Here is a 15135-nt window from a genome sequence, read left to right on the forward strand (position 1 = left end):
AAAAGAGGTTGATGGAACAAACTCCTACATAATGAGTTTGAAAAACAGAAATGAAATGCTCAAAAAGTTATATTTCATGATTGAGCATGCTCTGCGTCGAAAAGTAGTGAATTTCAAAATGCTCGTTGCTCTATTACATATGCAGAATCTTGAATATTAGAGATTAGGGTTAATTGGAAAAAAACCATCTTCATTTTTTTTTATTCACAATAACTTGCACGCATGCGCACTTTTCACAATTTACAAATTTCCCTTTGAGTTGTACCGTTTCATTTCAAGAGTTTGCGTCTAGTCATCCGGGATTATCTATATGTATGCAACGATAAATAGGTACATTTTAGGTTTGGCAATTTACTCCTTGGTGACGCGATGATTGCGGTTGCAATAAAGCAATATATTGCTCAAATTCTCAAGCTCTTTAGCTAAATAAATGTAATGACCCAATAATTCAGGTAATGACGCAATAGATTAAGCAATATATATTGCTTAGATTCCGCAATGACGCGATAATTCAGGTCTCCTGACCTTTTCTGAGTTTTGTTGATCTTTGACTTGGTGTTAGGAGGGTTGATATTCTTTCCTTAGCTCCGAAGAGTTGGCCTCCGTACTTCGTGAAGTGGCTCCGCATTCACGGAAAAAAGCAGGGCCAAAGCCTCTTGTCTCATCACATGCCCATGCAAGTGGGAACGCTATCTCTTGTATTAAACGCGAATTGCAAAATCCATACGACAAGTACGTGATAAGTTATCATTAATCATTGAATTCGATCCACCTTGCGTAAATATTTACTTACAATCTACCAAACCGCGTTGTATATTGTCAATTTTTGTGAATCGACCTTAGTATGAATAACGTTTGCTTTGCTGAGGCATCTTAAAGAAGTTGGGTTTCGGGTGTCTTCGGTCCCTGTCGCGCATGTATGGCCCTGTAGGTCCAGTGGGTTAGCGTCGCGCAACCTTAATCTAGCAAGGAAGCGCTCTAATTACAAAGCTGTCCGGGCGCGGGTGAACATATTTACCTTGGGTTTTCCGTTTTCTTCGCAGTTCTCTTATTAGATCTTGTAAGCATGGAAGTTGTTGGTGAAGATATTTTCCTGACATGTGATCCTTTACGATGTTGTTGTTTCAGTGGTCTCCTGATCAATGCCATCGTCGGCGTTGCCTTTAGGTAATGATACTTGACTAAAGAGAGTTGGGCCAAACCCTGCGACAAAGTACACATTTACCACATTAATTAGTTGCCTTTTACCCCCATGGTACAGGATTAGCAGCTTAAGAAACTATATAATGAACGGCGCAAAAATGGGTGGTCCTTTGTGCTTACGATACTAATGCAGTGATTTCGGTAACATGAGAGGGTTAGACAATTCGTGTTGCCGTGTCATAATCGTGTTTGCAATTCGTGTCAATCCGTGTCCGTGTAAAACACGTTGATATTGATTCCACGTGCCAAATAATTTGACTATATAAAAAAGTAATCACGTCCCAACATAGAAAGTTAAGCGTGTCACGGATTAAATTCCCAAACTATCATCGGATGGACAAGATAGGGGAATCACGGGCATGCGCTTCCCCCACTTACCCTTGGTGCATGGTGCCGTGATGATAGGCTCGCCTAATGGATAGTTGATGCGCTTGATCGGAGCCTTAAACCGAACATTCCAGCAGGGGCCAAGGTAGATCCCAAATCCATCCGAAACCTCTTGCTTCGCTTCAAAAGCAAATTGATCACGTGGAAAGAACCTAATTGATGATATCTCTTTCTCTCTAATACCCAGTCTACAGATCGAGAAATGCTAAATTAACAAAGGAAAAGAAACGCTCGTGGGCAACTACAATCGCAAGTGTACGACATGATCAGGATTCATAGGCTTAGCTATGGCCGGTGGTGGGAAAAGGAATCGATGAGAGTTCTCATGTGATAAGCGGGAACTTTTGCTTCTTTTGGACCAATCTCACCAATGTTTCGGACCTTTAATGAGTGATCGACTATCGTCTCGAGGCATTGTGGGGTTCGGAATCATCCCAAAAGAAAGGGGTAGAGATGCCTTGGACTTGATTTATTGATGGATGTGAGATCAAGAAGGAGCAAAGCTTTTGTGGTAGGCCCGAGTCCTAATTCGAGCCTCTGATTTTCCGAGTCTAGCCCAACCCATTCGTTCTTTGCTTTCATAACATTTGAAATACATGTCCAAATTATCTGAACTCAAGCTGGTCAAACATTGCCCCCTAGAAATCCGATCTTATTCTGGTATTTATTAGACAAGAACTATTGCATTTTGACCACTTCAGTCATAAACTTTTTAAATTCGATCCTAAACATTTTTACGTGGTCACCAGTGGTCCTACGTGACACGACTGGCTACGGTCGATGCAAACAAGGACATTTTTAATAATTTTTTTTTAGTTTTCTCTTTTCTTTTCTTTTTGGCCTGAGCGCCAGCAAGGTTCACCGAACGCCCTTGCTGGCACTGTACGAGGAAGTCGCGGCCTTAACCTAGAACCTTGAGGCCGTGACACCCTTCCCAAGGACGGTGAGGGTGCCTGTGGCTGGCGAGTCGCGGCCTTAACCTAGAACCCTTGAGGCCGTGACACCCTTCCCTGGGATGGTGAGGGTGCCTGTGGCTGGCGACCCAAGGAGCAAAGAAAAGAAAAGAAAAGTAATTGAAAAAGAAAAAGAAAAAAGAAAAGAAAAAACTAAAAGAATTGTTAAATCTTCAAAAAAAATATTTAAAAAATGCCATCGTTAGAATCGACCGTCGCTGGCGGTCCTATGTCCGGCTGTGCCATGTGGGACCGCCAGTGACCACGTCGTCACTTTCCGGTCAAAACTGGCCGAATAGACTCGATTGGCAAAATTGAAATGTTTAAAACCGCATTAGACAGAGTGCAATAGATTTTGGATTTTCGGGACAATTTTCCGGTCAAGTACGTCATATCGGATTTTAACTAATTTCTCTTTTATAAATAAATGCGGGAAAAACGTATCACGCTGCTGAAATAAGCAGAGATGTGTATCGTTTCTCCTCCATAATTTTTACGCGAAATATTTAATAAAATTATTTCGATGGTACCTAAAATAATCTCGCACGTCACTAAGATGGTTACTTCATTGGTCCTTTCGGGACCACGGCGAGCCCCATTTCGACGAGAGCTAATTTAACAAGCCGTTGCCCTTTTTAATTGATTTCCCTCCGCTTGCTCAACGGCAATTTTTTCCGGATACTTTTCCCAAATACCAATCCGCATCCTTCTCGTGTGGTCAAACCGCTTTCATTACAATCTATTTGCACCAAAAAACGACCAACTTTTGGTTATAGAGTTAGTCGGTAAGGGCAAAATTTGGTCATTTATGCACAGGATTACCGATAACTTGAAGGGAATCGATAACTCGCCAATGAAGTCATCGACAACACAAAGTGTAGTTATCGACGAGAGTCTCGAAGTTTCTCGACAAAGTCATCGAGCAATCGACACAAAGATAACCGTTGTCCGTTCGTGAAGTAACTTGTAACCACCGAAAGGGAGCTATTTGTTCTTTTCAAAATTTGCAAATGCCGTTTGTAATGGTTATGTATACCCCAAGTGTACGCTTTATAAAGCCCCTTCAATCAATCAAAGAACTCTACGTTCTCGCCAATTTATCTTTATCTTTACTTTTCCGATTTCAGACATAGTTTCAAATACTTCGTCGTCGATTAAATTCCGATATTGTATCTTTATCAACGCACTTTATCGTAGATTAAATTCTGGTTACTTCGCCGTCGATTAAATTCCGACAAAGTATATACGTTCTTTGTGATTTATTGAGATTCCTATTCAGAATTGCTACAAAATCCGTCTCGCCTTGATAAAACCGAAGAATTAATTTCGGTGAAAGGTATTTCGTCGGATATCCTTTCCGATGAAACACGATCACGGTATGATCTATCCAAAAAGCTCAATCTTATAAAGGGAATTCCATCGATCTCTCTTTTGGGCGACATAGGCTCTTGGAGAGAGGCTCTTTTTAATTTTGACGTCCGGTGTTCAACCCGTATATCTTAATTACTTATTTCACAGCCCTCATCAATTTGGTGTGCATCATGTGGGAAGTCTTGTGCCAATGCTACTATAGCTTTTGCCAAATCAACAGTTAAGTGACAAAAGAAGCTCACATGATCCACAGCAATGTCATTAAAAAAGAGAAAGATTGATTTAAAGGATCCACGGTCCATACCTAACACCAAATTTGGGCTGTCACTCGAATCACCAACCAACCAAGTTTTTCGATAAAAAAATTTAGAGGTTTTGTACCTAACAATTACTCAATGATGCAAAATGAGTCGCTTGAGATTGAATTGGTCAATTGATAGTTTCATGTTTGGAATGCTTCATCCGCCGCTTCTTTCCTTTTCCCTGATATTTTTACGGGGTCTAGTACCATGAGGTATATCGGGCTTAGCCGCTTAGGCTTGGCTGGTAAGGAAGAGATTAATCAACTTAATCAACTACTAATCAACAGATAATCCCCCAGATTACGACAAAAGTAATTAAGCAAATAAAATTAAGACCGGAACGCACCACTTGTCTTGCTTCTCAGAAGAAGAAAATAAAACATTGGATGGGGGGGGTGCGATTCCTTGTCGCAAAGACGAAACCAGCCTTTCGGAGATCTCAAGGGACTCGCCCCTCGGCATCTCCGAAGCAGCTCCTCCTCTTCTTGATCGAACGCCATTCTTGAACCCTTCATAAGCTCTCTCGATTCCCCAAACAATCGGAAACCCATTTTCGCCGCCCTTCGTCTTCGATCGAAGGAGGAACTTGCTCGCCTGTTGGGCGGGATTCCGTTGGACGATACAAGGAAGAAAGTTCCGATTTTTATTCTTCTTGTTCAAGAAAGTTGGATTGGATGGCGACGCTTTCTTCGACGAGCTGTCGCTCCTACGCGACTCCATTGCCGCCGCCGCCGTCGTCGTCGTCGTCGTCTTCGTCGTCCCACGCGCCGCCGCCGTCGTTGTGTGGACGCCGTCATCAGCGGATAGCGTTATCTTCGATTCCGAGGCGGTTTTGTTCGGCTAAGGTTTCTTCTCGGTTCCACGGGAAATGCTTCACGAGCGCCGTCCACATGCAAGATGGTTGGTCATCTTCGTCTTCGGTCCTTTTTTGAATTATCATTTTGCATATTATTGCTGCGATTGCATTAGCTCGCTGGTCATTTTGTCGGTTCGGTTTTGGAATCGGCCCAACTCATTAAGTTGTCGCCTGTTTATACGGCTACCAATCACAGAACGATGTCCTTTTAATTTCCGATGTTGTTGTTGGTGTTGAATGGAAATGATTAATCAGAGTTGGAGGTGTTGGGTGGTTGTGTAGATATTTTAGGACTCTCTCCATCGTTTATCGCGATTTCTTGGAAACTATGCGGTCAGGTTTAAGAACGCTTGGCTTGATATCTGATTGAGTGGCGACGATAAGTTATGGTACCTGTGCAAGTTAATCTGGAAGTCTTTGTTCAGCTGGCCCTGTTGGGCTAATCTCTTCTCTGTTCTAGGACATTGGACAAAGATATGGACTGAAAATTGTGACTGAACCTTCCTTTATGGCAAGCATTCTCTCAATTGTTAAGGAAATGGTAACAATTTTGTGGGATACTGACGGCTGTGAATTGTGGGACTTCTCTTCCTTTCTTCTTTACTTGTTTGATCATTTCATTTAGGTGCAGTAGCTCCAGCACCAATCGAAAACGAGACTCCTTTCAAGAAATTAACAGAGGGGCTGGTCTCGGCTACATCATCTGAAGAATGTAAAGATGCAGCTGCATTCTCGAATAACAATGGCTCCACTGTCAGTATCACCGTTGTTGGGGCCTCTGGTGACCTTGCCAAGAAGAAGATATTTCCTGCACTTTTTGCGCTGTACTATGAAGATTGTCTCCCTGAGGTATGGAATTATGGGAAGTATGCCTGTTTAATCAAATGAAAAATAAATCTTTTGCTGCGATTCGTTCATGTGGATGCGTAGACGAAGCAAGATGTGTAATGATGGTTCTATGTTTGCAGCACTTCACTATATTCGGTTATGCTCGGACTAAGATGACCGATGAAGAACTCAGAAACATGATTAGCAAGACACTCACGTGCCGGATTGATAAGAGGTGAACTAGCTCTTATCTTTTCTTTCTGTGCGGTTTAAAATGTCCATCTTGCTTTTGAGGATTTTGGTGCGTTACGAGATGCTTGACTCTCTTGGAAGCTGTCTCTTTGGTTTTTGGAAGATTGGATCAAGCAAATAAATTTTATCTTATTTGTCTCTCAGAGAGAACTGTGGTGAAAAGATGGACCAATTCCTCAAACGATGCTTCTATCATTCTGGTCAATATGATTCTCAAGAAAACTTTGCGCAGCTAGACAAAAAGATGAAGGAGCACGAGGTAATCTTAGTAATATACTTGAGTTTTGACTTTGCTAGTAATTCACAAAATCTTAATGCATATGCAAGGGAAAGTGGGGCTGGCAATTTGTTCTTCTGTGTCATTTTATTGTCGTGTCAAATTGGGTTATTACACATTTCCAAAAACGAAGCGCGAATGGCTTATGAATGAGGTCAAACGAGACCAGACCACACAACATGAGTAGCATGTTTATTACAAAGGGGTCCTGTCTGATATAGTTAATGACGGAACAACTATTAACCTGAATATTCGAACTTTCTTGCGCTTTTATGCTTCTAGCATGTTTATGGCACTTTCAACCCTCTTAAGAATAAATTTTATCGTGGAATAGAACAACTCGATAATCTCGTTCTATTTTTGTCCAATCGATAGCTCGGGTTTCCAATCCCTCATATATTGCTACAAAACTGAATACTTCTTGAAAGTCTTGTTTATATGTCTGAACTCATGTCACAGAATCAACGTGTGGTATCTCTTTAGTAAGTCAGGGCAAATCATTTATAAAGGAGTTGAGCAGTTCATCTTGTTTTAGACCAGATTTTGTTTCTGCAGAATTACTTGTGACAAAAATGCAACTCCCCAGCAAGGTTATATCATGCGAGTGGGGTGACCAATTGCAAGCCCTAATCACGAATCCTGTTCTAATTCGCCGTGGTTTTCCTTAATTTTGTGATTATTAGTACGCAGGTTATGACAGCTTGATCTAAAATAATCGAGTTGTTGGTTTACTCTTTGTAATTCGGTTCAAATTTAAACTCAATTGTATCAAGTTTGAGCTTTCTGTATATGTGATTTGGTTGAGTAATTTAGTGCATGCCTCACATAAGCTGAGGTGAGGGTTTTTGTTTGTTTCACTGATTGAGTATTCTCTTTCTATTTCATGGGACAATTATGATCGGTCTGTATGTAGGCTGGAAGAGTCTCTAATCGCCTCTTCTATCTTTCAATTCCGCCAAATATTTTTATTGAAGCTGTAAGATGCGCAAGCTTATCAGCTTCATCTGGTAATGGCTGGACTAGGGTCATTGTTGAGAAACCCTTTGGTCGGGATTCAGAATCATCAGCTGCTTTGACCAAAGCTCTTAAGCAGTACCTAGAAGAGGATCAGATTTTCAGGTACTGCTTTCATCGACTATGATGCTAATTTATAGGTCGGGAATATTGAGTATGAGCTGACTACGGCAGTACTTCTTACAGGATTGACCACTATCTAGGGAAGGAGCTTGTGGAAAACTTATCCGTTCTACGCTTTTCAAATCTCATTTTCGAACCTTTATGGTCAAGGCAGTATATAAGGAATGTGCAATTGATATTTTCGGAAGATTTTGGCACAGAAGGACGTGGAGGGTATGTTTCTTTGTCGGTGAGCTTTTAGTCAATCTACTGCTTAAGCTTAAGGTTTGCTTAAATGCCACTGCACGTTTCAGGTACTTTGACCACTACGGGATTATAAGAGATATCATGCAAAATCACCTGCTCCAAATACTTGCACTCTTTGCAATGGAAACTCCTGTGAGTTTGGATGCTGAGGATATCAGGAATGAAAAGGTAGTTAACAGGAAACCTAAATTATCTCTTGCCTTTTTGGATAGGTTTATGTGCTAATTGTTTCAAGTATATACCAGGTCAAAGTGTTGCGTTCTATGAGGCCAATGAGTCTTGAAGATGTGGTTATAGGGCAATACAAGAGCCACACTAAAGGAGGGATCACCTACCCGGCTTATACAGATGACAACACTGTGCCTAAAGACAGCCTAACACCAACTTTTGCCGCAGCTGCGCTTTTCATAGATAATGCGAGATGGGATGGCGTGCCTTTCCTGATGAAAGCTGGAAAGGCATTGCATAATAAAAGGTAAATGTGGTTTTGAGATGTCATGAACAGATTTTTCTTCTTATTTTTAATTATTTCACAAAGAGTTTCACAAATTTACCTTTTGCCTTTGTTTTTATGCTGTGTCCTTTAACGCAGGGCTGAAATAAGAGTGCAGTTCAGACACGTACCAGGTAATCTGTATAATCGAAACATAGGGACAGATCTCGATCAAGCCACAAACGAACTGGTTATTAGGGTTCAGCCAGATGAGGCCATTTATTTGAAGATCAATAACAAGGTCCCTGGTTTGGGGATGAGATTGGACCGGAGTAATCTAAATCTGCACTATGCAGCGAGGTAACTTTCTTAATAGCTTATACGTTATTAGGCAATTTATTGGCTTTGTAATTGGTGAGCACTTGCACCACATTCTGCTGCCATTAGCGCACAAAAAAAAGGTAATGATGATCCTGGTGCTTTACAGATATTCAAAGGAGATCCCAGATGCATATGAGAGGCTTTTACTAGACGCAATTGAAGGAGAAAGAAGGTTGTTCATCCGCAGTGACGAGCTTAATGCTGCTTGGTCGCTCTTCACGCCGGTGTTGAAAGAACTTGAGGAGAAGAGGATTATCCCCGAGTACTACCCTTATGGAAGCCGGGGCCCAGTTGGGGCCCACTATCTTGCAGCAAGATACAAGGTCCGTTGGGGTGACCTCGGGATGGAGCAGTAAAATCCTCTGGGTCAGATCATGGCTCCGACGGGGGAAAGCTCTATACCTTACCTCGGTTATTCTGTTTCACTACTGAAGTGGATTAATAGGGTAATGTCCAGGTGTTCTGGTGAGGAAAAAACCTGGTATTAGTAGGTAGAAGTAGTTTCTAGGACAGAACGAAGAGCAGATTGATGTGGCTCTCAAGTTGTGAAAACGTTTCAGGGCTTACTCCCATTTATTTCCCGCCCTTTATTCTTAACACATCTGGAAGGGGACAAAACATGAGCATTTCAGGGTTTGTCTCGTGGTTTCCTGGTGTTGTCTTGAATTCCTGGAAGAAATGGGATGTGTAGGCTCTACGAATGAATTTCTCCTTGAATGGAAGAAATTTGAAATGGGTAACTCGACTACGTAAATCTAAGCAGGTAAACTGGTTACAGATTTGTTTCTTTTGCCTCGCTGCTTTGGCTTCTCGGAGTTCTCTTCTTCAGGGAGGCATTGTGTATGGAAGCTGAAAAACCGCAAAACGGCCCACTTTCTTTTGATGCATTCGACTTAACTACTGTCAAGAAGCTGAGTCCATCTTCGGGGTTGGGATTGTGAGTAATGGCAGTTCTGATGATTCATGCAATCATCCAAAACGGATCTCAGGCTTCTTCAGCTTTCTCTTTTTCCCGAGAACAAAAAAACAGAAGATCGTATTGATGAGCAACTGTAGAGGGAAGTGCCCCAGAAACGGTGAAGGGCACATCAGACCTTATGTGAAACCGAGGCACTAGTTAACGACGCAGTGTCCATTCTGATCGTCCCGTTCTGATCGTCCTGGTCATCGCCGCACATTCCGCCATCGATTTCCCGGGGGCCCATCTCCACATCCACCCGAAGTTCTCATTTCGCGTACCTACCGTTTCCAGTGTCTTGCTCTGGAGAAAGAAAAAGATAGGGGTCATGGGATCGGCCTGTTTTCTTGTCTTGCTGATCAGACAGTCATTTTGGATCTTCTCGTGTACTTATTCAGAATCAGTCACGTTGAGGCAGATTATGTTTCTCTTTTGCTTTTGTTCTTTTCTCATTTCGTCGTCGCTTGGTGAGGTATAATCGGTTCGATATTGGAGACGAAGGGTCGAGATTTCCCAAATCCGACAACATCGCCGAGAACCAATATGAGAGAGAAGATAGAAGATCCCTTTGGCTAGTGTCCAATCCCTCTCTCTCGCTCTCTCTCTCTCGACTACTCTCTCCACCCTCTTCGCTTTCTCACGAACAAGATGAAGACCGTCACGAATCTGAATCCAAATCGAACTATTTTCCTAGTGCTTATCTACCACGACAACACAAAAGTCGGGCGTTCATCCAATCATGCAATCGAACTAACACAAAATATAGAAAACAATAACAGCGTCGCTGTCAGACACCCCTGACGGATAAAAAAATAAAGGGATGGAGCTCCATTTTTCTTGAGCGAACATTCCCAGAACGACGTTTGCGAAAACTAAATTATTGTCGACATCACAAGCAGGACACAACTTTCATAGTTGAAATCGGGTGATATGTCGAGAGCTAAATGAATGGAGGAGGGGAAGTGGGACCAACGCTGCGATTCCAAGTTGAGCGTGACACAGAACTCATGAAATCGCAAGCCCTTCTCTCTCTCTCTCTCTCTGTTTGATGCATATGTTCCACCCACCAACCGGCATCATTACAGGACATCGCCCGGATATTTGGTCCGACGACTTGTGATGAGCAAAATCCAAAGATAATGTCTAAAAGCGGAGAGATTTTGTATCGGGAAGTCGTCGAGATTGTCATTGGCTGCTCGAAAAGCAAATAAATTCTGGCTGAACGAGCGGTCGTTGTTAAGGGGAACTTATCATGCTAAGTTAAGGCGTAGTAGCACTTCGCATCTAAGATTTATTTAAATGGGCTTAAGGACGAAGCTATGTACGTTCACATGATGGGAACGATGATTAAGGGATGGGATGGGATTGGATTGGATTGGAGAATTGATTGCGACATTCAATCATGTTGGCCTACTGATCATCAAGAAGAAGGGAGGCTCAATGTGCCCCGTTCTTATATGTTTTGTGCCTTGATGTGCACTCCACGATCACAAGTAACAAAGAGGCGTGCACGCGCGTGGGGAAGAGAGAGAGAGAGAGGGAGGTGGTGCGTAATATATTAGCATCTCCTCAAAGAATTTGGTTCCGATAAGCAGGCATTTTGATCCCATATGTCCGAAGGAAAGTCAAAAAGATAATTGAGGATCTCTCTTGAATATAAATAAGAATAAACTTAACCCTCAGATTGGCGAGTTGAGGGATTTTCAACTCACAAATTGGAGGTCGTGCATTCGAATCCCACCAAATTTATGCAAACTATCATGGATCACTGCCACAAACAAAATCTAAATTTATGCAATTCTTGGGACTTGCAGGATATTTCACACGATAGTCAGGTTTCCAAAGACCAAAGACCATTAGTATATAAGTTCTCAACTAGGAGTTTTTCTTTGATACACTATTGACACATGACATTCGACTTAATTATAGCACGCCTATCTTATTTACCTCCAAAATTAATGGGAGTCGTTAGCGGACTTGAACTTTGTTGATCTAAGATGAACTTTCTTGTGAAAAGAAAAAGCTTAACACAGAGAGATAAACCCCATCAAATCGAGTGATATCAAAAGGTAATCTCATGTCCACCGATCTGATAACCGAACTGCAAATTGTGTAACATGGGAAGAAAGAGAAAAACATCCATAATTGCGGTGGTCGGTCCAGTGGGTGTAGGGGTTAATCTCGGAGCCCATCTGTATGCTCGATCTCTTCTGCTCCTCCATTTCTAAAAATCATAGTTCAGCCTATTGATGAATGTCTAACTTGAGCCACAGATGATGTTTTATCATCATCGCGGCTGATTTATGATCTTTAGAAATCGAGAAGCAACAAGAGAATTGGAGCTTATTATTATAAGGGCTCTAAGTCAAATGAGGGTCCAATTCCCTTAAAGAGCAGCAACCTTAGCTCGAGACACAATTACGGTCCAAGTTTTTTTTTTTGTCTCACAAAAAAGCATCAATTTCAACTCGTGTTTCAATTTTTGCCTAAACTTTTTTTTTGTCGCACAAAAAAATCACCCAACGTACCGATTTTGGCCAATTTTTTTTTTGTCTCGTGAAAAAAGCCTCAACTTTCGGTAAGTACTCAAATCTAGGCCTCGTCAAATTTCTGTCCAATGATGGATACTTGACATCGATCAGATTTGGGTACCAATTAGAAGTTTTAAGTCTTCTTACGAAACCAAAAAAAAGGTTCTATGATAGAATTAGGACATGTGCTAAAGTTTGTGCTTTTTTACGAGACAGAGAAAAAATTGGGACCATAATTGAGATAAAAGCTAAAGTTGGTACTTTTTTAAGAGAAAAAAAAAAGGAGCAGAATTGAGACTCACGTTAAAATCGGTGTTTTTCGAGGGAATTAAGCCATCAATCAAGAGTAATTGTGGCTCAAATTAGACATTCATTCGATATATATATATATATATATATATATATATATATATATATATAGATTATTGACACAAGTTAAAGTTGAGGTCAGAATTAAAACGAGAGCTAAAGTTGATACTTTTTTTACGAGATGAAAGAAAGTTCAAGCACTCTAATTAAAGTTGGTATTTTTCGAGGGAATAAAGCCATCAAACGAGAGTAATCGTGACTCAACTTAAGACATTCCTTCAATAAATATATGGAGAGATTATCGACACAAGTGATTGATGCTTTGGGGCAAGGCTCTTCATCTCTGTTTTCCGCACGGAGCATCCCCATTTACTACGACACATGGGCAGAGAAACAAGCAACCGACTGGTACAATCACACTGGAGACGGGGACATCAATGCACTGACAAACCAACTTTTGTTTGATTCCCCCAGTCACAGTTTGACGCATGATTGCTTGAATTTTCAACGTCCCCCCCTCCCAATTATAATAATGAGTAAAGACAGAGAAAAAGAAGAAGAGAAGAACACAGTGAAAACCTAAGAGACCCCTTGTTTGCCCTTAGGACCAGAAGCTTCTGATATTTACTAGTGTGAACATGCCAAAGGAGAGGAGAAGAAATGGAGCTTCTTCTCACAGCGCTTGGTGCGGAAAAGTCTGTGGTAGTTCCATGATTGTCATCAGTTATGGTGCCTGCAATAATTCTTGAAAGCAGCATCTTCCAACCCCTCCAAATTTTTCTGTGTTCTGATTGTTCCATTCTCATTGCCACGCTCATCCATCTTATGGATTGATTACAGACCATATTTAGATCGGAACAAAAAAGTTGGAACTTGACAAAATTTCCTGGTGAGTTGTGGGGTTAAGTCGATGGTTTGGAATTTTGGGTTGCGGTAAAAAGTCAAACGACGGAGAGCTTGGATCGGTAAAAGAGAAGAAAAGGAAGGATAGTGGAGTGGAGTGGAGTGGAGTGGTGGGGTGACTTTAAAACTTGAAAGAAAAAAGACTGAATTTTTTTTTTCAGCGGTTCCAATTCCAAACAGTAGCTCTCTTCGATTCACATATTGCACTGAAAAGTCATAGGAAATATCTAGGGTTTTCTATTTGGAAGAAGATCGTCTTTGTTAGGCCCCATTCATTCACCTCTCTCTGTCTCTTTCTCTCTCTCTCTCTCTCCTCTCTCCTTCTCTGCTTCATCACTCTCATGGAGTCCAATGGCTCAAATCAGCAGCAACACCCAAAAGACAAGAACCCTTCTGAGATCAAAGACTTCCAGATTGCGATTGCGAGCAAGGACGACTCGAAGAAGCAATTGGCGCCGAAGAGAAGCTCCAACAAGGACAGGCACAAGAAGGTCGATGGCAGAGGAAGGAGAATCAGGATGCCTGCTCTGTGCGCGGCTAGGATTTTCCAATTGACCAGAGAATTGGGTCACAAGACCGATGGAGAGACTATCCAGTGGCTGCTGCAGCAAGCCGAGCCGTCGATCATTTCCGCCACTGGGACCGGGACGGTCCCCACCTCGGCCCTCAACGTGGCGGGCTCCTCTGTTTCGGAACAGGGCAGCTCTGTTTCGACCAAGATGGAAGGGTTGGGGGGTGTAGGGCCGCTTATTGGGTTCGGAGGCAGGGCCAATTTGGCGATTTCGAATGGGAATTTCAGTAGATCGCAGGTTGTCGCCAGCGGGGTCTGGCCCCCAGTGAGCAGTATCAGGCCGGGGTTCGTTCATTACCCCGATCAGTCTGCGGCTGTGGCGGCGAGCATCGGGGGTGAGAGCTCGAATTACGTGTCAAAGTTTGGGTTTCAAGGGGTCGAGTTTCCAAACATGAATGTGGGGCTGATCAGCTTCCCCACTTTCTTGAGTGGGTCTAACCAGAGGATGCCGGGTTTGGAGCTTGGCCTATCCCAGGATGGCCATGGTGGGGTCTTGAATTCGCAGTCATTGAGCCAGATTTTCCAGCAGATGGGGCAGAGCGGAGGGGGTGAGACGGTCTCGGTGGGTCATCACCAGCAACAACACACCCCAGATGATGAAGGGGATGATTCACAAGAATCAGGGGAATAGAAGGAATTGTCATGTTCTTCCGGGTCATTGTTGACTCTGGTCAAGAGATCTTGAGGGCACAACTTGCAATTTCTTGAGGACTAGTAGTACATACATCGGATGGTTTCCTGAGGTTGAAAAGGAATTTTGGGGCAAGAATGGAAGATGGTGTGTGGGAAATTCTACTTTTTACCGGTTTGAGGTTCAACTGGAAATGAAGTACTGGCTCTCGGTGCTTCTGGTAAATTATCTAGGTCATCAAGGTGAGTATGATCAGGTTCTAGCTTGACCCTTCGCGACTATGCTTTATAATCTCTATGAAGAAGACTGAGCTGTGTCTTGACCCTAGCAAAATCCCTAATGGGATTTCTTCTGCAGATGGGCGGTGAGCGGTCCATCGGTATTTGGTTTCGGGTTGATGTTCAGTTTGGCTTCTTGATTGAATTTTGAGGGTTGTTGATCATCTGTACCATGTAATTTTTCGCATGTTTGTCATCTTTTTCCCAATTTACAACACGAACGAGGTTAAGCGTTCGCGATCTATCGAGCTTCCATACTGAACCAGAAATCACCAATTGCACATCATGGGTTCTTTAGTCAGTCGTCCTTATAATTAAGCTGTCCTGT

At 42.3% G+C, this 15135-nt stretch overlaps 2 protein-coding genes across 2 annotated transcripts; both read left to right on the plus strand.

Moving 5' to 3' along the window:
• The first annotated feature begins 4603 nt into the window (after positions 1-4603).
• LOC115671979 (glucose-6-phosphate 1-dehydrogenase, chloroplastic) lies at positions 4604-9366 on the plus strand. Its single transcript, XM_030593708.2, has 10 exons — positions 4604-5116; positions 5698-5921; positions 6041-6135; positions 6297-6411; positions 7343-7548; positions 7630-7779; positions 7860-7980; positions 8058-8287; positions 8405-8605; positions 8733-9366. The coding sequence occupies exons 1-10, from the start codon at positions 4891-4893 to the stop codon at positions 8980-8982; spliced, it is 1818 nt and encodes a 605-aa protein (XP_030449568.1). The 5' UTR covers positions 4604-4890; the 3' UTR covers positions 8983-9366.
• A 3655-nt stretch (positions 9367-13021) lies between these two features.
• Positions 13022-15049, plus strand: LOC115672063 (transcription factor TCP20-like). Its single transcript, XM_030593821.2, has one exon. It carries the CDS (start codon positions 13669-13671, stop codon positions 14527-14529), a length of 861 nt encoding a protein of 286 aa, XP_030449681.1. The 5' UTR covers positions 13022-13668; the 3' UTR covers positions 14530-15049.
• The last annotated feature ends 86 nt before the right edge of the window (positions 15050-15135 follow it).

Source organism: Syzygium oleosum, unplaced genomic scaffold, assembly GCF_021117445.2.
Source record: "Syzygium oleosum isolate NSW1041296 unplaced genomic scaffold, Sole_v2.1 Sole_v2.03, whole genome shotgun sequence".
Lineage (NCBI taxonomy): Eukaryota > Viridiplantae > Streptophyta > Magnoliopsida > Myrtales > Myrtaceae > Syzygium > Syzygium oleosum.